Source organism: Haemorhous mexicanus, chromosome 6, assembly GCF_027477595.1.
Source record: "Haemorhous mexicanus isolate bHaeMex1 chromosome 6, bHaeMex1.pri, whole genome shotgun sequence".
Lineage (NCBI taxonomy): Eukaryota > Metazoa > Chordata > Aves > Passeriformes > Fringillidae > Haemorhous > Haemorhous mexicanus.
Window position 1 is genome coordinate 21,598,442 of NC_082346.1, and position 24,483 is coordinate 21,622,924.

Here is a 24,483-nt window from a genome sequence, read left to right on the forward strand (position 1 = left end):
ATTTAACATCATCACAGCAGGTGTGACCTCCAGTGGCAGTGATTCAGAAGATGAAGACTCTTCTGAGGAGGTTGTGTATCCCACAATGTTTCCAGGCTGGGGCAGGAGTGTGGCCAAGGATGAGACTGCTCCGAGTACGAGTAAGGAACTTCTGTTGTTCATCTTTGGTTGGGTTGTTCTTTGTCCTGTCCTGCTTGAATCTCCTCCTCCTTAGATATACATATATTGTTTGAAAATTGGATGATCTCATCAGCTCTTTTTCAAACACATCTCCCATCTCAAAAAAAAGCTCAATTTACAACATTTGGGCACCATATAGCTAAAAGCACTACCTTCTATTGATTCCTGAATTGTTGTCTTCCTTCTCATTTGACTTGTGGATTTTCCTTGTGACTTCTTGGGAGTCAAGGACTGATTTCACTTTGGAGGGAATTTCCAACCTCCTTGAAGTGGCATGATTATTTCTCTTTGTCTGCCAACAACTAGTTTGCTTGCCTAGCATGGTGCATGAAAAGACTGTAGATTCCTGTAGTTTTTCTATGCAGAAATCTCTTTCCATCTGTAAATCCTGGGCATAAATCGAGGTATCCTGCTATTTGATATACTATGTTCTGAGAATAGGCTGTGCATTGGTCACAGGATGCAAGTAAAGCTGCTCCTATCTCTCCATGCTGTACTGAAGTCTAGTCTAAAAGGTCTTTCTGGTGTGCCTTTAGCTGCCAGCATCAGGTCGAGGGGAGAGCATGAGTCTTTTGAGAGGAATGGCCTCAGTTCTGATCTCAGGCCCTTGGCAGCACTGGCTTCATGGGCTTGCCTCTAGAAGACTGGTTTGCTTCCCTGGGTGTGCTTATCTCTGGGTATTCCTTTTGCCTATCATGGATACTTCTTTCATCTTTTCTATGTGATTTTATGTCATCTTGGTGCATGTTCCTCATTCTGGGCTCTATTTCAAGGACTATCTACTCTCTCCTGCTGTCAGAGCCGGTGAGGTACTCATTAACCTTATGGAAGGTGGAGGGGTGAAAAGCCCACAGGGCTTTTTGGTGGCTGCTCTCAAGGGAGCATGCTCTTTCCTGGCACTGCCAAAAGTGCTTGCATCTGGCTAGGCATTGGAGGAATGTAATGACAGCATGGGTTCATGCATTCGCCCTGCTCTCACGTCCATCTCTGGGCATGAGCGTGCTCAAGGTGCTGCTGCTGGTGGACTGGACTGTGCTGGAGGAAGAGTTGCTTCTCAAGAAGTAACCACAAGATCTTGGTTAAATGAGAAATGTCCTAACAGCTCCAGGGCCTCATCATGACAGCCTGGAGAAAACCACCACCCAAGCTTGGTGGAATGCGTTCCCAGACAACTGGTGGTGGTCGAATCCTGGAGAGAAGACGCAAGAGCCCACGGCAGCAACCAGGGGTAAAGAATGCCATGCCAAGAGGCTGCTTGGATTAGGGGCTGAATTACCAGAAAGCAGGGCAGCAAGGTGCACAAGCTCTAAGTGGAAGGGGGGATGGATATGTGGCATTTGTCACTGCTGTTCATTGCACCGTGCTTGAAGCAGGAAAAGCAAAGTCCTGAGCTCCCTGTCCCAGGCTGTAGATGTGGTAGCAATAGGGCAGCTGTGCACACTGTCCTTGTGCCATGGAGCCATTCTGCCTGTCTGAAAGGGATGAGTATGGGAGTCATTCTGTAAAGCATGCACCTGGGTCTGTCTTTCTTCCTGTTTGGAAGCCGTTTAGGAGCAGCTGTTCCAATGAGAAGGACTTGTAGGGGAGAGGAAGGAAAGGTTTTCAAGCCAGTGCTCTGCTCTGCCTGCTATATGGTGTGAGCATGGAAAGGGTCCCAAAATGTATCTAAGAGCTCTAGAGGGGCAGGGCCATGGCAGAGTGGAGATCCCCTTGTGAGTGAAAAGGCCAGGAGTAGCTATGGTCCCTGGGAAGCACGGGGCTGCAAATTCTCCTCTGTGATTGTAAGGCTGTGATTTTGGGAGGCAGGAAAGCTGAAGTGCCACCAGCAGAAGGCCTTGTGGGTTAGGGCTTCATGGCAGATTTAACATCATCACAGCAGGTGTGACCTCCAGTGGCAGTGATTCAGATGATGAAGATTCTTCTGAGGAGGTTGTGTATCCCACAATGTTTCCAGGCTGGGGCAGGAGTGTGGCCAAGGATGAGACTGCTCCGAGTACGAGTAAGGAACTTCTGTTGTCTTTGGATTTTTTCTTTTTTGATTTTCCTGTTATACCTGATTCTTCTAGTCCTTTGTCATGCATATATTTTGTGAAAATTGGATGATCTTCTCTCAGCTGTTCCCTTCAGAAATACCTCTTTTGTGACTGAAAAATTATCTCAGTTCTCTAGCATAAAGTAATGTCCGTTCTTTCACTACTTAAAATTAATATCTCAGTTTCATATTGGTCAAATGTTTGTATTTACTCATTTTTTTCCAAAACAGAAAAACATTTATCTTTCATTCTATTAGTTTATTTAAGTGCTAAAATAATTCTAGATCATTTTATATATAACCTACATCTATACAATAGCAGACTTCCTCTCTGTTGTAGATGATCAGGCACCATTTGGAAAGGCCAAAACCCAAATCCCTTTTTCATTGGAAATTGTCAACAATACAGTCTTGTGTTTGCTACCTTCTGCACATATGCAGGCTTCTAACATCATCTCAGCTGTTTTTTGACCTCAGATATCTAGGCCTCATCCAGTATTACAACTGAGATATTTTAATACATAGCCCTATTTTCCTCATATAAATGTCCCACATTGTAGATCTGAGAATTCTTCTTTAATTCAAAACCCATCCATAGGTGAAATAATTTTGTCTGAAAACCAGAAAAACACCACATATGAAGGTCAAAGCTAAATGCTCTGTCACTGAAGTGCACAAACTGCTATTTGGCCTTATGACCAGGGAATGGCCCCAGGCCTGGGGGATTTTTAGCATAGATGTTACTGTTAATGACTGTACTATAATGCTCTTACTTGTACAAAGATATGAATCTGTTCTATTTCTGTAATTTTATTTAATTTAGGTACATCTTAATGTGTCTGTTGTCTGTGCTCTTATTTAATCAGCAGTTACTGTCCATAAGCCTTTTATTTTTTTTGAAGATAGTGTAGTATTTGCATTTTTCAGCAGTGGTTTCCGTTTTTAGTAGAAAATGTAAAATCAGGAATTAATCTTGCTTTGGGACTTCTTATGCTTTTTCCTATTCTTTGGATAGTTTTGGTGTTTATTTATCTTTGAGACTCTGCATTGGTAACTTGTCCCACATGTGTACTGCATTCCATACCTCTGACAGCCTAGTGGTGTCTGCATGATCCGTGGGTGAAAGTCTATTCAGTCTCTGGTCACAGACTCTTGTAGAAGTTCTGTTTTATCTTTTTAATTGTATTATAACTTTCTTGACTAATATTGGCTTCCTGATGCTTGTCAAGGTGCTCTCATTTTTTTGCTGACCTTCACTTTTTTGCTCAGTCGTGGATATTCTAACATGGTGCTTCTCAGGTACTTCTTGAGTGCTTAGCAAGCATGTTTTATGTGTATTGAGATACCTGCCATATTCCTTAGGTCCAGCATTATTCTTAAAACATGAGTTTAAATTCCTACAACTGCTCTAATGGTTCTGCATTGCTTCTACTGTACATTATTCTTCTGCTGCTTGTTTTTCCCATTTTTCTTGGGAAACTTTGCATCTGTCGAATGCAAAGAAAAGAGCAACTGGTTTGATGTGAAGGGATTTGATAAGAAGAGTGAAGAGACTACAGCTAGGCTGTGCAAGAAGTTCCATTTTCCATCACCTTTATGGCACACATGGACAGCAGATTTAGAGCATTGTCAGCATTGAATCCTCCATTGTCCCAACAGCTGTGGACTCACAACACGAAACACTTCTGGAAATCACCACACAAGACCATTGGAACCCCACCTTTACAGATGAAGAGGAGCAGTATTCTAGCTCTGCCAGCAGGGGTAAAGCAATCAAGCATTTCAGATAATATTCAGATTTCTGATATAATTCAGTGAAGAATGACACTCGGGGTGCAGTTGTTTGTAATTCCCACACCATTAGAGTCAGTTCATCAGTTCAGAGTAATACCTTTACATTATTTGTACTAGAGCCCTCAAAGGTGGCATCTGTAACATTCATCTGTCATTTCAAGTCTATCTTATGTATCTAAAGTTCATCTCTTGCCACTTTTCCTCACATCTCTGGTATTTTAAAATTTGCACTGCCAGTAGTGCGCAATAAAACTGCTCAGACTGTAACTTTTGGTGAGGAAGAAAATTCCTTTTTCTACTTCCAAATTTCTATTGTAAAATCTGAAGGCAAAAGACAAAAAAGGGAGCTAGTGTTTCCAATACATAAATTGTCCTACAAAGGATAATACACTAACTCCAGATGAACCGGAGGTGAAAATTTTGCTACCAGTGTTAGTGCCAGTAGTCAGCAGAGATAACAAAATGTTCAATTCTGTAGGCAAAAGCTACAGAGTGCATCCTCAAGCTATTTTTCTGTATCTTTCTGGTTCTGAGATAGTTTTGAACAGCAGAAGATTATGCAATTGGCATTAGAACAGATTCTGTAATCACACAGAAGTGTTTTTTGTGATAACTTTCTTTTAGTGGTGGAGTATTGTTAGATCAGTTGTATTCATACATTGATTAATATTACCTCTTTTTTTGTAAGACAATATATTTGTAGTCGGTTTAATTTAAAAATAATGAACTACATTTGCATGAGCTCTGTCTTTATGAATATTTCATTGCCTGAATGTGAAGATAAATATTCCTCTGTTTTTTCTCTTCTTGGGAAATAGCATCGTTTCTCTCCCTGGTAACTTATGACATGTATGACACATCCAGCTCATTCTTTGCATGCTCTGATTAAGGACCTTAGCTTTACTTTCATATACCATTCATGGAAATGTTTGATACTTAAGGCAAATATATTTCCAATTGAGTTCTTATGCTTATCTTAGGTTTACTGATGTATCTTTTCCAAACCTTTGTTAGAACATCTCTTATGGTGGTGGTACTTCAGCTGATTTCTGACTGCATCTTCTGCTGTGTAAACAACAGCAAGTTGAAGAGTAAGCAATGAATTAATTTCATTGGTAAGAGCTTTAATTATTATTGAGTTCAAAATAAGTATGCTTATCTACTTATATCAACCTGCTTATTTAATTCATCCAATCTCAGAAGAAATTACAATTTCCTTAGGGCCAGCTTTGTAATTATGCAATTGAGATAACTCAAAAGAAAAGGTTCATCATTGTTTTACTTTAAAAACACAGAATACAAACACACTCAACAGTTAAGTTTGTATTAATAAATATGAAATAGAGATGCAAGCTGTTGTTTCTATGAGCTCTTCTGGTTCTCAGATATCTCTTATCTTCTACTGGTCATTGGCATCCTTTCTAGGGTACTTAAAACTTCTGCTGCTCCTGGTGATGCTTTTGTGTGATCGGGTTTCCAAAGGACTTCAGTATTCTTTCATCTTTCATTTCACATGAAATGCAACAACAAGAAAAAGCCAAAATGCAAAAGCCAAATGCCCTTGTTATGTAGACTATGCTGATAAGGATAAAATGATGAGGTTGAGTATTTTGATCGTTATTGATTCAATCACAATCTTACCAGCACTAGTTACAAGTGAAAATGAAAAACATCAAGGACCAACCCAACATCCGCTATTACACAGCCTTCATTCTGGAGGGATCAGTCAAGAACAAAATCCTGCAAATACCACTGGCAGTATTGAACAACATGAATTTGCTACTGCAGGTGAAAATTATTTTGGAAAGGAAACTTCTACAGGTAATATTGCAGGTCACATTTTAGTAAATTTTCAGGGTTTTCTAAAGATTTATTTTTAGGATGTTTTACTAACATTTTTGCATTCTGAGGCCATAACACAGATTCTGTGAATAAACCTCAGCATTTCTGATATTATTATTTTTTAAATTAGTCTGTTCTTCAGACTTTCCCCAGATGTTTCTCTTCTATTTGTCCTGTATGTCAAGACCTTTAGTAGGTTTATTTTGTAACTGTCTCCTGCATTTTGTGTTGTGTGTCATGCAGTCACAAGCTTTCAACAAGCTATCTGCCAGGGTTTTGTCTGCAGGAAACAGAGAAGGCTTAAATGGAAAAATAATAATGTGTGCTGCGTTTTTCACTCCTTTGGCAACTGTGTTCACTCCCCTGTTGCAAGCCATTCTTGGCCCTGGGATTTTTTTTTCCAGTTTTTGTTAATGGCAGTTATATCTAAAAAAATTTTTTCAAATGTCTACTCATCCCACTTTTGAACTGTAGTAATATGAAGGGAAAACAAAGCATAATATAGAATAAGAGAGAGGCTTCTCTCTTTCATTGGTTGAATCAATTGAAACATATAGGATAAAATTATACTGTAAAGGTGGTAACTGAAAATTGATATATTTTAATTTCTGTTCCTGTGAGTGTGCCAAAGTTACGAGTTAATGACAGATGTCCTGTACTAAGCACTGCCAACAGTGAATGCACCACAGTCATCATCTGCTCTTGTGGATTATCAAATACAGGTCTCTGATAATCTGTTATACCACACTAGTATAACAATACATAATGGCCTAAGTGCAACTAAAATTGTAACACACTGTGGGAAATTTCCTGGTTCCCCCCCCTCCCCTTACTGAGTTGAAGGGGTTAAGAAGGTTTATGCTGTTTTATGCAATTTGGGTCCTCTTTTGCTTTGATTGTGTAATAAAATCTACAGGTTGGGTGACATGGATGGTGTTTTTCTAAATAACTACAAGATCAGATATTCTTCAGCTGTATGCTGTCTTATTCCTTGTGTGCACCATACACAAACCTGAACCATGACCTAGCATTACCCTTTGTACACCTCTTTGTGTATTTTCCTGGAGATGCTGCAACTAATGAAACAGTGAAACTTTGAGGAGAAGAAATTGGATATAGTCAACATACTCAAATTATGTGATAAAAATCTTACTGTTGGGTCATATCCTTGCAGTTAGTTATGTCTGAGGTTTTTAATTCTGCATCAGTGAATTTTGGTTTAATATTCAACAATGCAAAGTTGAAAGCAAGATTCAGATAAATACCTTTGAGAAACAGTAAGACACCTTGGTCCTGAAAAGCATGTGCTCAGTTTGAGGAAGGATTTGGTCCTACCGATGACAGTGGGCAGCTTTTCTAAATATAAACCAGAGTGAGAAGCAAATCTACTTTACTTCTCTTTGCCATTAAATGTAGTAGACATGTGAGCAAGACCTGTCATAAAGACAAGAACTGAAGAGGAGAATAATGTGAGAAATGGATCTTTATATACTGAGTTCATAATTGCTTCACCATCATCATAACAGCTGTGGTCCCCAGCCGTGGGGCCAAACAGAATGACTCAGCACCAGAGCCACCGGTGTATCCAGGCTGGGAGGAGGGAGAGGATAATGCCACAGAGCCTGCTGTAATGGATAGAGTTACTTCTTCCAGAGAGAGCAATCATGAAAGAGACTCTTCCACTACAGGTACTAGTAATAATGCCTGTTATGTATGTTGCATCACTTCTGTCTCTCAGATGGCCTCTCCTGGAAAGATATGGCATGAACTTGTAGACAGGAGTAATTACTGATCTCTTAAAATAATCTCATGAACTGTAGGGCGATTAATTTTCTCTGTGCCCTGTCTGGATGGTGTTGAAACAGAAGACTTCAATTTTAGTTTTGTAAAATATTTGTTCTTTACTTGCCAACACCACTTATAGGGCTTTTCACTCCGTAGTGAAGCATGGCTGTGAAATTGCATCCAGCTCACTACATAAGTTATATTATTTTGTACTGCCAGACTGTCTTTGTCATGTAGTCGAATCCATACTTATGCATATTTGTGCCTCAAGAGGTTAATCCATTCAGTTTGTGATTATTCACTTGGAGAAAGAGTGTTCTTTTCTTTTTTGAAATCTTTATTGAAATCTTTATCCCTCTGGTTCATTCATAGAATGATCAGAGGCTGGAATCTATAAAACTGGCATGACACAGCAATGCATTCTCATATAACACAGTATTTATAACATCAAAATAGTGTTCTAAAAACATGGTGTGATCTCTTCTTCTGGAGGTCTCTCCTCTCCATCTGCCACTGGAATCTGTATATTTTGCCAACATCTTACTCCAGCATGCTGAGCTTACATGTGGAGCTTAAGGGTCTCTCAGAAGCCAGTGACAGTGGAGGCAGAAGCAGAGGCCTTCGTGTCTTCTTGACTGCCAGTATTTCAGTACTGATGCCTGTAATGTCAAACACACTGTAGCAGCAAGTGACAGTGCCAAGGAAGCTGAGACTCTGTAGGTAGCCTGGGATGCAGGTCAGGGAATCCTTCTGACTTCTGCCTCTGTGTCTTTCCCTGGGTCCACTGCCCTCAGGAGTCTTTTTGATTAAGTAGAAAAGCAGGCAAGGACAGCAAATGGATATGTCTCACCAAAACTGTGGGAGAGCAGTGATGATGTACACAAGGTCCCCTTCTCTGCCCTTTTTGTGGAGAGAAAAGGGTAACAGTGCTTTAAGGGGAGCAGGAGCCTTGGATGGGATGGTAAGGGGAAGGTCACAGCACCACACACGTGGAATTAACAGCTATTAAATAATCTGTGCTTAAATCATCTGTTATTAAACCATCATAGCAGCTGTTGCCTCTCCTGATGGTGCCCACCTCAAAGAGCCAACTCAATCACTTCTGCCTTTGGATCATGAATCAGAAATGAGCACTGAAGGCATCATGAATCCCACGGATGCCCCTGGGGATGAAGTTCTCCACAGGACCACAGCCTCTGTGATCAAAGCTGGTAATGACTCTCCTCCAAGGGGTTCCATTAAAAATAATGGATTGTACTCATTTCTCCTGTCTGGTGTGAAATGAGACATTATTTCTTCTGAAACTGACTTCTTTCCTTGTCTTTCTTATCTTCAAAGTGTGCATTCTTGTTGTGAAATTGCAGTGCAAGTGTTTTTATGATTTTGTTGCATGTAAATATCCCAACAAGAATTCCTGTCTGCTTAAGGATATTGTTCTTCCTGTGTGCCCTGTTTCTTATGTTCCCTGACTTTGCTCAGGGGTATTTTTAACTGAGAAAGCAGTTGCTTTTTGGAGGTGGCTGGTAGTGTAAATGCTTGTTTTTCATGTCTGGTCATTCCTGGTCTTAATATTTCAACATATCTCTTAATACTGTAAAATTTGAAATAATTTATTGGAGTTTGTTCATGTAGTTCTGCAAGGTTCTAACTTAAATTCCCAAACTCTGCATCTTATCATTTAAAATTATTCTCATTCAAAATACTGCTTTTTTATTTAATACAATAAGATATTTTTTTATCACACTGTAGTTGTTTGGAACTTCTTGCATCTTTTCTTCCTGCATTTTCTAAAAAAGACATTCTAAGGAAAAAATAGCTGCTATCCTTTTGCTTTTCTTCCTCTAAATCCGTTTTTATCTGGGTTATTTAATCCTCAGCATTTAGGATCTGACAGAGAGCTATGAAAATTACAAATTGTGTGGATTATAAATACAGTTTGTAGATTAAAAAGTTTGTGTTCTCTGTCATCTGCTCATGTTTTCTAAATATGAATGAGATTCTGTAAAGTTTCCCAGTTCACTGTTTTCAAGCTTTATGAGGTTTGACAGGTCAGTTGCAAATACGAAAATCCAATTGGAATTAGAATTCCCGATTTTGGAATTTTTTCAGATGTTAATAATTAAGTCATTCTAATCTGATTCCTGTGTAACAACAGGAATTCTTATACTCACTCTGAAAACAATATTGCTGTAGTGAAGGAAGAGACAAGTCAAAAAGAGTGTGTCATGTGCAGAGGATATTCTTTGCTTGTGGCTTTGTTTTGTTTTGTTTTGTTTTTCTTCTCACTGCATAGTCTACGTAGTCAAATAAATTAAAAAGGTAGAGTTTACTAAAAATAAAGAGGGAGTAATATATAAGGTGCATTTTAAAAATGTTTTTGAAGTTAACTTGGCCATCATCACAACAGTCACAGCCTCCACTGACATTCTGGCACCAGAAGATATAACCCAGGAAGCATGGGCACCTCACCTTGTGGTAACATCTGCTTCCTCTCCTGAGGGTGCCCACCACAAAGAGCCAACTCCAACACCTCTGCCTTCAGATGATGAACCAGGACAGGGCACTGAGGGCATCACAAATCCCACGGATACGCCCCGAGATGAAGTCCTCCACAGGACCACAGCCAGTGTGACCAAAGCTGGTAATGACTCTCTTCTGATGGGTACCAGCAAGAATAATGGATCATTCTCATTTCTCATGTCTGGTGGGAAATGAGACATTATCTCTGCTGAAGATGACTCCTTTCACTATCTTTCTCATCCTGGGGATCTTCCTTCTTAGTGTGGACTTGCAGTGAAAAATCTGTCATAGAATCTGTGAACGAGGCCTAAGGGACTCCTTGCTGGTGTGCTTGGTGGTTTCTGACCTTTGCTGAAGCTTGTTTTTGGATGATCTCCCCAATTTTCTGTGAGACATGCACTTTGGTGATTCTGAACCCCCAGCCTCATCTTCCTTTCTTGTGCATCAGTGGGATTAGGCTGGATATGCTTTGGCACCGTGACTGGTGTGGTGGAGGTGCTCTGCCAGGTTAATCAGATGACTTGATCCTGCAGCTCAGCAGGGGCACCATCACTGGGCAGTGGTGTCCCAGCGGTGAGGGCAGTGCATTCACAGAAGAATTGCAACCCTTAAATTCTGCCATCAGTTTCTTACTTCTCTTCCCCTGTGTATTGCAGGGCAAGACCGACAGAGGTGAGGCTGCTCACTCCTGAGTTACAGGGTCAGGTTCTTGCTGCTAAAGTCTCTTCTTCTAGAGGTCTCCCCTTTCCATCTGTCACTGGGATCTGTGTATGTCACCAGCATCTTGCTCCAACATGCTGAGCATAGATGTGGAGCTGAAGGGTCTCTCAGAAGCCAGTGACAGTGTGGAAGAAGAAGAGGCCTTCATGTCTTTCCCCCGCCCTTCTGTGCTTTGCATGAGGAAGGTGAAGGTGCTTTCTGGTTTGCTGTGGCCCAGGAAAGGATGTGGGTGGTGGTTTTTGTGAGTGCTCCCTGATCATGCCACCATCATGGCAGTCACAGAGTCCGTGGATGATGCTGACCAAGAGAAAGCAACAAAGGAGCCACTGGCACCTGGCACTGCACCTGGAAGGGAAGGTGAACCAGCAAACACCACAGATGGTTTCCATGTCCATGGGATACCAGGAGTTTTTTCAGACATTGAGGACCGTTTTATTCCCTTGCAGACTCCTCTTACTACCAGTAAGAATAGTGAATTATAACCTTTTTCATTTATCCATCAGGAAGTTGTTATTGTGGACAATGGCTGTTGTCCAAAAATGTGTACCAAGCATAATTGTAAATGGCTGTCATGTTTTGATTTCCTTTGTTATTGGTTTTAACCCGCTGATAAGATGTCATGAATGGTATCTCTTCCTAGTAAAATCATTAGGTAAAGGCTGAAAATAGTGTTTTGCAAATAACCTTTTCTTACATTCTGTTATCAGCGTGTGGTAACACAAGTATTGAAATGAAGAAGTGAAAACTTTCTTCTCGTGCCCATGCATTTGTGATAGAATTTGTCTTTCTTTGTTTTGAGGGGCACAAATGACAGCTATGTAACCCTTAACTATCTGTCCCCTTTTCACCATTTGTAACCTTTTAAATTAGCTGAATAAGTACAAAAGAAAGGTAATTCTCTGTGACACCTTTTTTTCCCTAGCTATATGTTCTGTTGGCAACTTTCCAGTGATTAGTTGTAGCTGTTACTGGGCTGTAGCTGACACTTCATTTGTGAGCAGCCTTGTTTTTCAAAGGGTTATTCTTCTGATGAAGTTAGTGCAGTTAACAGTGTTTGCCTATTGTACTACATACAGCCTTTGATTTTTTTTTTTTTAATGTGTGGTCACATGCTAATAACATGGGAAATGAAGGGACTTTTCTGTATTCCCAAATGTAGTTTCCACACAAATAACCATCCTAACAGTAAGGGTTTTTTTCCAATTCAGCTAATCCAAAGACTGTTTTCATGCATTTTCTTGGAAGTTAGTGGAACCATTCCAGAGCAGAATTTCGCCAATGCTCTGTGGACAGTCACTGCATATAAACAAGATTATGTACCTGTATTTTTACAGCATTATACAGAAAACACTTGAAAGCTAATTCTTTTAATAATTCTTTAGTATTAATTAATATATTGTGAGGTAGAACTTGAGCTAATTATTTTTTCAAGAATTTTGTATAAACCAGTAAATTCAGCTCTAACAAAATTGCCTGGTTATAGTATTTTGACATAGGCATAGCACTATAAATGGAAATTATGTATTCATCAGAGTTTTGTTGGAAAGCTAAATCTGTTTTAAAAAAGTCTTCCTACTAAAACTCATTTCATTCATTTCACAGGCCCCATTCACCTAATTAATTGAAGCTGCCTTCTTCATTTTATGTGCAGACATTACACACTATGAAAAAATGTTTGCTACCTTTCTGTTTTGAGCACATAAAACCTGTAAGAACAGGTTTGAATCTTTTCCAGTGGGAATATCTTTCTCAGGGGGACTATTGTCAGTACCCTGGCAAAAGGCTCAGAAGGCCATTTTCTCCAAGCTCTTCCTCTTTTCATTTACCTTCTCTTGGTGCTTTTTAAGAACACAGTTTACAGGAATCACTGAGACACCACCATTGTTATCAGAAAGCTTATTGAAGGGTGCATTCATTTGTACTGTTGCCCAGTATAGGTGAAATGGAATGGAAAAGATTCATGAATGTATTGTTAAAGGCCTTCTCTGATCCAATGAATGGTTTGACGTACTGTACCACTTTTTTTCACTTGCTGTTTTTCTACAGCAATGTTTAAGCTGTGGTCAGACCACACTGAGTGTCCAAGTGTCCAAGTCAGTCCACTGAAGGGATAGAAAAAACAACTGTCTGTTAAGAAAAAGATCTGGTGTGTTACCAAAATGAAATGTGGAGGGCTTTTGAGGCTCCCTCCCTGCCACTTGCAAGCACCTCCCCAGAGCCAGAACCACAGGGAACGTGGCTGACCCTTGCTGCTTCTTCTCAGTGCTCAGAGGAGCAGCAAATGTATCATGTTTCTGTGCACACAAATTTTAATAAATGTCTGCCTTTCTAAGGGGTTTTGTGGAGGAAAAGCTCAAAAATCTGCTGAGATGTAGTGTAGACAAGTTAGTAGGTCCCTCTTGGTCAGCTTTCTTTGCTGCTGGATCAAGACTTCATTTGTGCTCTGTCCTTTGTGAGATAGCACCAAACAACACGCCAGTCAATAAGTTTCTTGTTAATAAAAATAATAAAAACATCTGGAAAATTCATGAGCTGCTTGCTGGCTGTGCTTCACAGGGGGAATAAAACATGCTTCTCAGTTTTGCATTTCCCAGCTGTTACTAGGAAATGACATCAGAAATACTGGACAGAAATTAGTTGTAATGTGTGATAAAGAAAAAGAACTTTACAGCTGATTTGAGTTAGTGTTTAATTTCTTAGAGTCTGGAAGAATTCAGAGAGGTGGAGATCTGTGATATATTTTTTGTAGTGATAATGAAGGAGCAGTCCCAAATGAAATTACTGTATCTATAGTCTGCTGATAATTTTAGACTTGGGATACCCCTATGGTAATAGCATAGGCCAGGAATGTAATTGCCTAAAAGTTCAAGCAGTATGGCCAGCTTAGAAAATATAAGAGACTGATTTAATATCTAATACCATCTTGGAACCAAATTACACAACTTATTAAAAAGGACAAGAGGATCCACATCAAAGTTTGCAGAGAACACTTTTTTATATTACAAAAAGAATGCTTTTAATTTTTAGAGTCCCACTCTGTAGCTGCCAAAGTCACAAGCATTCAGAGAACTATTGTTCAATTTTATGCAGCATTAGAGTTTTAGGTGTTCAGTTTTATCCTGTGTCAGAATAGAACTGAAACATATGAGGGAGACAAGAGGGGAAAACCATGAGTTTTCCTCCTCAAAATACTAAAGCTAGCCATAGTTCAGATGAGAGTCATGCTTACAGTCTGTGTGATAGTTTTCAGTGTAAACACTCATTAACTGCTTCAACGTGGACTTTTCACAGTATGATTTTTACATTGTTTAAGTTGCAGTCTTCTTTGGTTGCTGTTAAATATCCATCAAGCATATGTGGCCTAATGGCTGGGGTTTTTTGCTCCTTAGGCTCTACCTCTAGTGTATATGGTGACCAAGGACCACACAAGGGACATGATGAATCCACCACTTCCCCTGGAGAGACGGCCACAACAAAAATAGATTCACAGCTAAGGTCTGCCCGTGTACCAGGTGGGTTTTTCAAGTCAAATGTTTTAAAAATCCAAGGACAGAATTCTCTCCATATGAACTGAAGTAAGAGATGAAAATGAAGGTCAAATGCAGTTGTTCAGGCTTTGTTCTGGATCAGATAATATTCAGCATTTCAAAAGTAGGCTGAAAGACGGAGCATATTGTAACTCATACAGTTTTTCAGCAATATTAAGATGAGAGAAACCATGCATTTGGGGAATGGGATTAAGATTCAATTAACTTTTATAAACTGAAGTTAAATCAAGTAAAACTTGCTAAAGTTATATGCATAGCATCATATCCATGAGAATGTTCAGTGAAAATAACAGCTGAGACAAGCTCTCCAGAAGAGAGTGTGCAGACTAAAACAGAATAAAAAGAAGCCAACACCATGATACAGCTGCAAAAGAATGCAAATATATTCTGGGACTCATTAGTGGTAAAGTCATTTTTAAAACAGAGAAAGTAATTATCCCACTGTACTTAGGCCAAGCAAGTCCAGAGGTGAAACTCTGTGTTCATTTCAAGGCATTGCATTAGTCACAGGAAAAGAATGGAGAAGAGCACACAGAAAATTTTGGGAAGGTAGCCTTCGAAGCACTTTTGGGGGAACTCATCATTTGCAGGGAAAACTGAAGGGAGATATGCTACGAAAAGAATGCCTATCAGTTTTTCACCATGGAGTACTAATAATTAACTGATTAAAAGAGGTAATTTGATGCAAATTAAATGTACGAGTCTTGTTAAACAAGGAACGATTGTTTCAAACAAAGAAAATACAGGACATAGCTCTTGGGAGAGGACCCCCATCTGCAATGGTAGCAGAGGTCTAATGGTAGTAGAAAGTAGGCTACTGGGAAGGTTGTGAAACCTGCTTTTCTAAAAATGTGCTAAAACTCATCCCACTTCTGCGCCTGAGATTGTAGATGTGTCATGCTAAGCTTTTTCTTTTGCCATTGGAGTAAATCAGTGGAACAGCTCCTCTTCACCTATGCCCACCAAAGTGCTTGCAGCTGACAACAGTGATGGGGTATTTAATCTGAGCTGGCCTGTGTACAGCTGAGTGATGAAAATGTGTTTGATTTGCACTGAAAGTCTGTGTACACCAAACAAGCATTCATGGAAGCTAGGAAAAGAGTGTGGCAGCTAATAGTAAGGAGAAGAGACTGTGTTTCTGCAGTTCTGTGACATGGCAAAGCCCCATGAGATACATTCACACGCTCTCTTGCCCTCCCTCACCTGTCCCTGCAGACTGGCTGATCATTGTGGCTGCTCTCGTGGTGCTTGCGTTGATCCTGGCAGTGTGCATTGCTGTCAACAGCCGCAGAAGGTAAGGCCACCCCTTTACATTTCCAAAACACACTGCCTCCCTTCTCTCTTCCCAAAGCTTTCCCAAAGAGGAGCAGGGTAGCAAACCACAGGAAAGAGCATCCTCTGCAAAGCTCTGTGCCTTGTGGTGTGGGGACCCAGGTATCCATGCACAGGTCACACATCAGCCTTCACTCTCACCTGGAACCACTCACATGAAGTCAGCAGCTACATGAACTTGGAAATGGAAACTAACTCTATATAGATCACAGAAAATTGATGGCCCTCTGTCTATTAGTTATTAATGGGAAAATCGTGTTCACAGAGAGTGGAAGTTGTGAGATGAACACAGACAGTGACAAGCACAGGATGAGCCAGGAATAATCCTCCACCATTAAAGCATTGTCTGTGTGCACTGTGAAGGGCTGTCTTAGACAATGGTAGGGATTCTGTGGAAACCTGCTACTCTGTTTCTTCTGAGCAAGAGCCAGTATCACAGCTGGCAGTCACAAGCATGTATGCTAACATTGCTCTCAGAGCTCTCAGTAGCTTTATGTACTCCATTTCACAGATGAGGAAGCTGAGGAGTGAAAAGTAATGCAATGATCTGTGCAAAATTAGCTGGGAAATTGGAAAAACTCTAGCCTAAAGGATGGGTTATAATATTCTTACCTCTTTCTTTTCTCTGGGGCCTGTTCTGAGGTCGATTCCAAATTATCTTCAACAGCTTTTTGCTACTTGAATGTTAAAATTGAGCTTTTTAACAGAGTACCTATTTGCTACTTGAATGTTGGATTTTAAATCCTTTTTCATCAGAATGACTATATAATATGTGGAGATTTTTGTGCAGGAAGCAGTGAGCACATTTTTTCCTACTCTCTTGGTTGCAGAGCACTCTGAGCTGCTCTTTTAAGAGGCTGTGGAGCTCCACAGCTCCTTGTTGGTGTCTTTTGGCATTTTATGGCTGCAGAGCAGGAAATCATTCCCAAGGGTGTGTGTAACATTAGCAGAGTGAACTGAGCTACTTCAGATAAAATAACCTTCATCTATGAGTCAGTAGGCATGAAAAAAATGCTATTTCAGAAGCATCTTAGTAAAACTGAGCAGCCAAATCAGTCCTTCAGGAATAAATACGCTTCATTTAAGAAGAAAGGACTTTAAAGTCCAACTTCACAGACACATTGTCCCTCTTAGGCATGCTGGGCTCTGCACATTCACTTTACATGAGGCTGTTTGAGGACAAGTAGGATGTCCAGCACTGTGTAGCCAGGGAGTCAGCTAACAGTAAATCTGACAGCTGTGTAAGTAGTGCTTTTTTACTGCACTGAAGGATGCCCAGCCCACCATAACCAGTGTGCATCAGCTTTGGACTGGTGACTCTTCTAAAGATTGTGTGTGTGCACGTGTGCTCTGATTCAGAGCTACGTATAAAGTTTATTGGGCAGCCCTGCAGCAAGTGTAACTTTAAAAGCACAGTACCTATTTCCTGCCTGAACATCATCCCAAGGAGCTCTGCTGCACGCAGCAGCTAGAATAGTTCTCCATATTTCCTTGCTGTCGGATGGCTTCTAAGCTTGACATGCTAATACAAAGGAAAAAACAGTTGCCTTGTTTCATGAGGTGAGAGCTTGATCCAGATTTTCTGCTTCCTTAAGAATTTGTGAATTTTCAAAGCTGTGCTCCCAAGCCTGGATTTTGAAGGTGTCCTCGTAGTGGGGCTATTTACAAAGTTCACAAATGTGGATAAATTCAAGTTACAGAAAAAAATTTATAGCCTTCAGTAATGAATGTTTTTGCCATATGTAGTAACAGTGAATATAAATTAGATGAGTGAGCTCCTGATAAATTTTATGCATATAATGGTGGATGCTTTCAAAAATAAAACATGCAATATGGAGAAACTTTACGCTTTGTATGATTTAACTCTGCACTGGCATACACAAGTTTAATTTCCAATCACCTTTTCCTAAATACTGACCTTCAGTTTTTTATTATTTTTGTTATACTCTATTTATAATATTTTATTTTTATTTCTTTCTAGATGTGGGCAGAAGAAAAAGCTAGTGATTAACAATGGCAAAGGGGCAGTGGAGGACAGGAAGACAAGTGAATTAAATGGAGATATCAGTAAATCACAAGAAATGGTGCACTTGGTTCATAAAGAACAGTCAAATGACCGAACACAAGCATGTGATGAATTCCTGACTGTTAACGAAACACAAAATCATCACGAGTTTGACATGAAGACTGGAGTGTAATGGTACAACACTGCCAAGCAGAGCAGGGCTGGGGAAACCAAAATCATGTGGAACTTGAACAGGAATTCACAGATGCACTGTGCTACTGATGTCTTTTGAACATAAGCATAAATTCTATTTCTTTTTAGTCACTTTGCAATGATGTCTGAGTTTAAAAATTGACATGTACTTTCTGAAGTACACCCCCAAGAGTCGTGTAATGTTTTCAGTTCTCAGCCCCTTCACAGAGGACTCTCACTGTGTCCTGGATGTTAGGAGGCATACAAGTCTACATCATTATTCCCCAGATGGAAGGTCTTCACTGTGTGAAGATAAAGAAGTACCCAGTCACTCCATCTTACAGATATTTAAAGTATTAAACATGCTATGGTAGAGAAATAAGTGAGGAAAAATGTCAAGAGTAAAAAAATTAAGTTTAAACCCAAAAGGCATCTTCTACAATATCTGCAACAGCAGAATCCTTCAGAAATGCCTTCCAGCCAGGAACAGCTGTGGGTACATTCAAAATCTGCCAGTATAAACAAAAAGTGACATTTTATAATTATGTGTGGCTTGGTCTGCAACAAAGGAAACCCAGAAGGACAAAATTTATTTATCTCTCTTATTAAATATTTATGGACATACAGCAAGTCTTCTCAGGAGGGGTAATAAAGGCATGAAAACACGAGCTGAAACATAATAAACTTCAATTCTTCATTATCCTTGCAACCTGTACAACTGTCCTTCAGTTTTTGAGGTGTTCATTGCTCTTTTCCCCACCTCTTTCATTGGTCCAAGTTTGTGCATGTTTTTAATGAGCCTGCTAGTTAATATAATGAATAAAACAAAATGACCCCAGCTCTATCAAAAATGCACAAATCAAGCAATTGAGATCACTAGGGAAGCTGACAGTATTTTATTCTTGAAAACAGGTCTCCATATTGTGCTCCATTTTACTAAGGAGATGCTGAGCCTATTGAATTTTTTCCCCTATAACTATTATATTTTCCAAGATTACTGATATTTTAAAAGCTGCTTTTCTACGATCTCGCTCATTTCCTCTGAATTCTGTTTAATCTACATTTTTTCCATCAGCTTTTTAAGAACACCAAAAAGAAACATTGCTTGCTTTGTGGTACCAGAAGTTCAATTTCTACAGAAAAGATCAAAGCAAAGTAAAGGAAACTCTTCCCAGCCATGTAATATAGTAGAGTAGCTGAGCTGCATTGTTACATGCTTTTGTTATGTCCTTTTGTGTCTGTTATGTAAAGTATTTGTATGAAGCTATGATGCTGTGCATTATATTGATATGAATTGTCAGGAAAACAATTATTTACTACCAGTGCTCTGTGCCATTTTTATGAAAGCTTATTGGAATGGAGGGAGAATTGTAACTTCTAATTGGACACCCCCCTGGAAATGCAGGGAAAAATGTTGGTCTGTGTCAGCTGTGGGATGTGGATGGTCTGTGGCAGGGCTGTTCAGGAGTTCTGTTCACTGACCACAGTCCCTGTCTTTGAAACTGCTCTGCTAAAGGATGTTATATTATGTTCTCCATCTGAAGCAGTTTGGAGGATGAATATTCAGCTGGCTAAATACTGACTTTAGCTAGCACTGATCTTTACTGGAACATAAAGCACAAGACTGTTGATTATATTTCTGAGTCACAGCCCTCCAGCAGTTTCCCATGTGCTTCATGGAAATGCTCAAGTGCCCTCAAGTATCTGCTGGCAGATCTGCTCAGGGCAATTTACACCTGGGCAAAAAGTCCCAAGACAAGGTGATGTTTTAAAATACACACAGGATGTTTTCTGACTTTATGCAGGTCAGATATTTCATCTGTGAAGAGTGCATTGATTTTTGTTTAATGTTTTTAAGCACACTTTTCTATTTGTCATGAGAAATCAAAATGATCTGCTGAAGGCTCTGTTTAAACTGGTGTTAGGTACTCATTCCACTAAGTATGGAGACCCAGAGTAAGAATTAAAAATCTTTAAATCCTAACTGAATATAGGTCTCAGTGTGAAGGATGTATTTCACTGTCTTGGAGGCTAAACTTCTCTTTTAAAAAACCAAAAAAATCTGTGGCACGTTATTAATCTCCCTGTTCAGATATTGAATGAAGAAATCCACAAACTTCTTCGTAATTTATCTTACAGTCAGTGGATATAAAAGCACAGGCAACACTGGTTGGGTTCTTTGTATATTTTTAAATGAGAGATGCTCAAGGGGCAATGCCATTATTTTATATATGCTGATTCTTTTTAGATTATGTCCTGTGACTTACGTGTAATTGTTTCATTTTAGTTTTGAAACTAGACTGCCATTTCATATGTATAATACAGTACATATTTTTATTAATCTTGCTTTTATTATGAGGGGTTGTTTGTTGTGTGTATGTATTTTTATATAGAGCACTTGATATATTTGCATATTTATTTAACAGATTAATCAGAATTAAAGAAAATGCCATCTCTAAATTGTAACTAGAAATAGTATTGCTAAAAACACATCGGACTTTAAAAGAAGCTTCCAAAATAAACCTGATTCCACACTGAGGATGAAATGTAAGTCCAGCTGTTAGTGGGAGAGAAGTCTTCAGCTGGATAGTCATGTTGAGTGCTGTGATCATTTTTTCTGCTTGCAAATTCCAAGTCAGGCTGAGGTGAATGCTGTGTGACCTGCTCTGCTCTGCTGGGCTCCCACGGGCTCCGCAGGTGCTCTGGGAGTGAGTGATGAGCTCAGCTTTACCCCAGAAGCAGACAGCAGCTACAACAGCTTGGTTCCATTTAAGATCAACCCAGTAAGATCTTGAGGACCCTTCCTGGCTCACAGACCCACCATTTGAAAAGCACAGCACCCAGCAAGGTCCAGCCCTTCCTCCGGATGCTGGCAGACAAATCAGCTGTGACTGACAACTCTCACTGCATCTTGGTCTATCCTTGCTTGGTGCCTAAGAAGAATGAGGATCTCTCCTAAAAATGCTAAGGAGCCTGTGATCAGCTTCTGTTAATTCTTTTGTCTTGAAAAGTTTCAAATAAATGTGATCCAGACCAGTGGAAATACTGTCTAAAGCAGCGAGCGTATTTAAGAGAGTCTCTGTATGTTTTATGGGAATGTCATATTTTCATGAAGCAATGCAGGCTGATTGTTTCATCTGTATTTCCTTGAAGCTCTGAAAAGGAATATTTGATTAAAGCAGAGAAAGGATGTGCAGCTGTCATGTCTACCTTTGTGGATGTGAAACCCTTTCCACAATACCAGTTCCAAAACTGTACTTTTGCAGTCTTTCATATGATAGGGATGATTTTTGTGTGTCCCTTGTCAACAACAACAGCCTCTGTACTAATTAGTTTGAAGCATTTTGCCTGGAATATTTTTAGGAGACAATTGCCAAGTGTCTCTTTAGCACATATCATTCTGGTTGGGGCTGGTCCTAATTATTCCTTCTGTAGATGAAGGAAATAAATCCTCTGAGAATTGTGTTCTGCCTCCACATACAAAGACACCAGGGTAAGTCAGCAATTAATGGGTTTATTTTAAGCTATATTAGGCCATTAGACAATAATTATTTCTTAAGCTTTATTAAACAGTTCGAGGGTCTAATGCCTCTGAGTCTCTGCAGGAGCTCTGAGTAGAAAAATACCAGCCCTTCTGGTAACCACAGGTTCTGACTACTTCTCTGGGGAGGGGAAAAGGACAAAAGGTGGCAGGAAAAGGGCTGTTCCCTTGGGGTGTGGTTCCAGCTGTGTGGGAGTGGGTGACAAAATTCCTGTTCCTTAAGGGTGGAAAAAATTGTGCAAAGGTGTTTTGGGCATGAATCTGGGGGGTTCATGATGGAGGGAGAGCACAATTTCTGGGAAAGGATGTAAAGGGAAAGTGAAATTTCTCTACTACAACTGGGAAAGTACCTTCAACACCCCCAGCACTCTGGCACTCAAAGATTTCACAACTCTGAGTAGGAAAAAAGAGCCTTTTCCTGTGAACCTCCCCCACCTCCAAGTCATCCTCCAAATCTACCACCTCATTTGCAAACTGATTTTGAATTTTCCCCTGGTAGCTCATTTCTCACTGTTGCTATGCCCTGCTGCATGTGGCATCCCCCATGCTGGGGGCAAGCAGCTGTGGCAGTGAGGAGAGGCAAATTTAGGCAAGATGAGTGACAGTGTGTTCTGTACAGCACAGAGACTGCACTTTTTGTCTTCTCTTTCTCACCCCTTTGGAGTAAGGTTAGTAAAGGCAAGATTTCAAAAACATTTCTGAGGGGGGCTGGTTTGATTTTTATTTATGCCTTAACATATATTACACAGGAGGTGAAAAATTACTGCAGGGACTGTAGGGGTGCTGAAAGCCCTGACACATGCCAGGTGTCAAGGATGCCTGGGAAAAACTGCCTGGGAAATGGAGCTGTGGGAGCAGCCTCGGCAGATAAAAGCAGTTATTCTCTCCATCTGCCTTTTTCTCTCTCTGGTCTCTTTTCTATCCCACTCTGGTCAGAACCATATCCTTCCTCTATCAATAAATGGTTCTCAGGGATTTGCTGCTTTTGGGCATCGTTTTCATCCAAGAAATCTATCAGAAGGAATCCTCCCTGACTCCTCTAACAGTGGGATGGGACAATTCTGCTCCTTGCTTGTCTTCCTGTTTTGAAAGTGCAAGACTGATCCAGATCTTCACATTGGTCAAGTGAGCTGCTGCACAGGGGTTTTTAAAAGTTCAAACTCTAGAAGAGAATCCACCATCAAAGCAGCTCTCCTGACCTCAGGACAGCTGACTATTGCTAAAGTGCAGGTAAAGCAGGGGCAGTGAAAGCTTTACCTGTGCTTTAAACACAGCCTTTCAATTTTGTCTGCATGGTTCCAGCAACCAATAGAAAGGTTTTGTCTGAGTGACACCTTCAAGGAGTCTCAGACTTTTTATTTAAAAAGTTTTATTACAAGGAATTTATTCATTCCTACTCTACTGGAAAAAGTGTCTTGGATGAAAAAGTGGGGGAATGAGACCCACCTTTATAAGTTCTCTGCCACAAAAAGGTGTGCACTGAACTGTGATGTGAATTCCTTTAGTTTTTCTTTAAAAGAAAATTTTAAAAATTATGAAGTCTTGGATCAAAAAAAGTCCACAAAAACTGTCAAAAAAGAAGATGACTTTTTTTCTCAGAAACTGACATTGTTTCAGCTAGTTTTAATATTCCAGATAAAAGATACAGCTGTACAAATTTCCTTTTTTATTTTTGTTTTGTTTTGGGTATTTTTTGAGGTGTTTTTTTTTGGTGGTTTTTTGGTTGGGGTTTTTTTGGTGGGGGAAGATTCTCCATGTCTAATACATAGTATAGCTTTCCCTTTGTACTAAAATGAAATTCTTAGCAGTAATTTATGGTCCCACTGGAAAAAAAAGATATGCAAATTTACATCAAAACAGGATTGTTCAAGTCTAAGATGTCATAAATTTAAGTCCATTTACAGAAAAGCCTCCAGCATTTTTTATTTTTTTTTTTAATTAAGGAAAAGGCTCACTCAAACACCCATTTAACTTAGGATTTAGGTCAGCAGCAGCTTTCTGCTGGTGCTGAAGCTGAGGCCCAGCTGAGATGAGGGGTACCTAGGCTGGCAGGGGTAAAGCAGCACATGGCTCATAGGCAGTGGAGACTCTGCATATCCAGAAGCTTTTAGGTCTGCTGAGTTTGTCCTGAAGTCCCTGTAACTCTCAGAGCAACCCAGGGCAGAGGGGGATGCAATAAGGCATTTTCCACTTTTCTGGAGGCTCTAAATTTTGTACCTGGTATCTGAAAGCCTTGCCTTGGGCAGTTGTGGTAGGATAGAGTCTGCTTTAACACCCATATTGCCAGTCTCATGTGGAAGTGTATAAATTGTTTGGTAATGTTTGGTACCAAATGGCTTTGATACAGCTGAGTTTTAGTGTTTATTCTAAATTTACTTGTAGTCATGAAGTGTACATCATCTAGCTTCTGGCAGGACAGAAGGCTTTATTTTCCTGGATAAATCTAAAAAAAGCCCCCTTAGATCATTTTCAGTGATCACATTTTCCCTTGCATGAATTGAGATTCCACGCTTCCATTTTTTCTTATAAGAAACAGTAATAAACTGTTCTGCCCCATGATGTGGTTTAAGTCTGAGTTTATATTTATATTATTTATATTTATGTTTATATTTATACTTAGATTTAGATTTAGATTTATCAAAGTACTTTTTTTGAAAGCAAGCATCCTGTTCAGGGCTGCTGCTGCAGGTTGCTAGCAGCACCTTCCCAGAGCTAGCTTGGGCAGAGAGTTTCCTGCAGCTGAGTTTATCTAAGGTGGGTCCATGACAGCTGAGCCCCATACACGAGGCACAGTGATCTCAGCTGACAACTGCACACCAAGGGAGAGAAGAATGCTCCTGCACATGGTGTGGACTACAGCCATCAGTGAGACAATCCTCAGAGCAAATGTTGGGCTCCTTTTATTTTTTGGATCCACAAACTATCCTGTTTTGGCTTTGTTCAAGCACTGCCTGTCTATCTGTAACCTAGTGTGCAAGTAGTTTGTCTTCCT

General features: G+C 40.0%; 1 protein-coding gene across 34 annotated transcripts in view; it reads left to right on the forward strand.

Annotated features, from left to right (window-relative positions):
- The window catches only part of CD44 (CD44 molecule (Indian blood group)), a 53,697-nt gene extending 32,557 nt beyond the window's left edge, over positions 1-21,140 (forward strand). For 9 of the 34 annotated variants that reach the window (XM_059849208.1, XM_059849210.1, XM_059849221.1 and 6 more), the window contains 12 exons: positions 18-140; positions 1,283-1,408; positions 2,057-2,179; positions 3,872-3,976; positions 5,651-5,827; positions 7,375-7,536; positions 8,683-8,844; positions 10,017-10,274; positions 11,150-11,335; positions 14,263-14,385; positions 15,637-15,715; positions 17,735-21,140. In XM_059849208.1, coding sequence (XP_059705191.1) covers positions 18-140; positions 1,283-1,408; positions 2,057-2,179; positions 3,872-3,976; positions 5,651-5,827; positions 7,375-7,536; positions 8,683-8,844; positions 10,017-10,274; positions 11,150-11,335; positions 14,263-14,385; positions 15,637-15,715; positions 17,735-17,951 — 1,841 coding nt within the window. In that variant the 3' untranslated portion in view covers positions 17,952-21,140. The remainder of the gene's footprint in view (positions 1-17; positions 141-1,282; positions 1,409-2,056; positions 2,180-3,871; positions 3,977-5,650; positions 5,828-7,374; positions 7,537-8,682; positions 8,845-10,016; positions 10,275-11,149; positions 11,336-14,262; positions 14,386-15,636; positions 15,716-17,734) is intronic. The other 25 variants (XM_059849237.1, XM_059849239.1, XM_059849213.1 and 22 more) reach the window with 24 other exon arrangements.
- Positions 21,141-24,483: the final 3,343 nt, after the last annotated feature.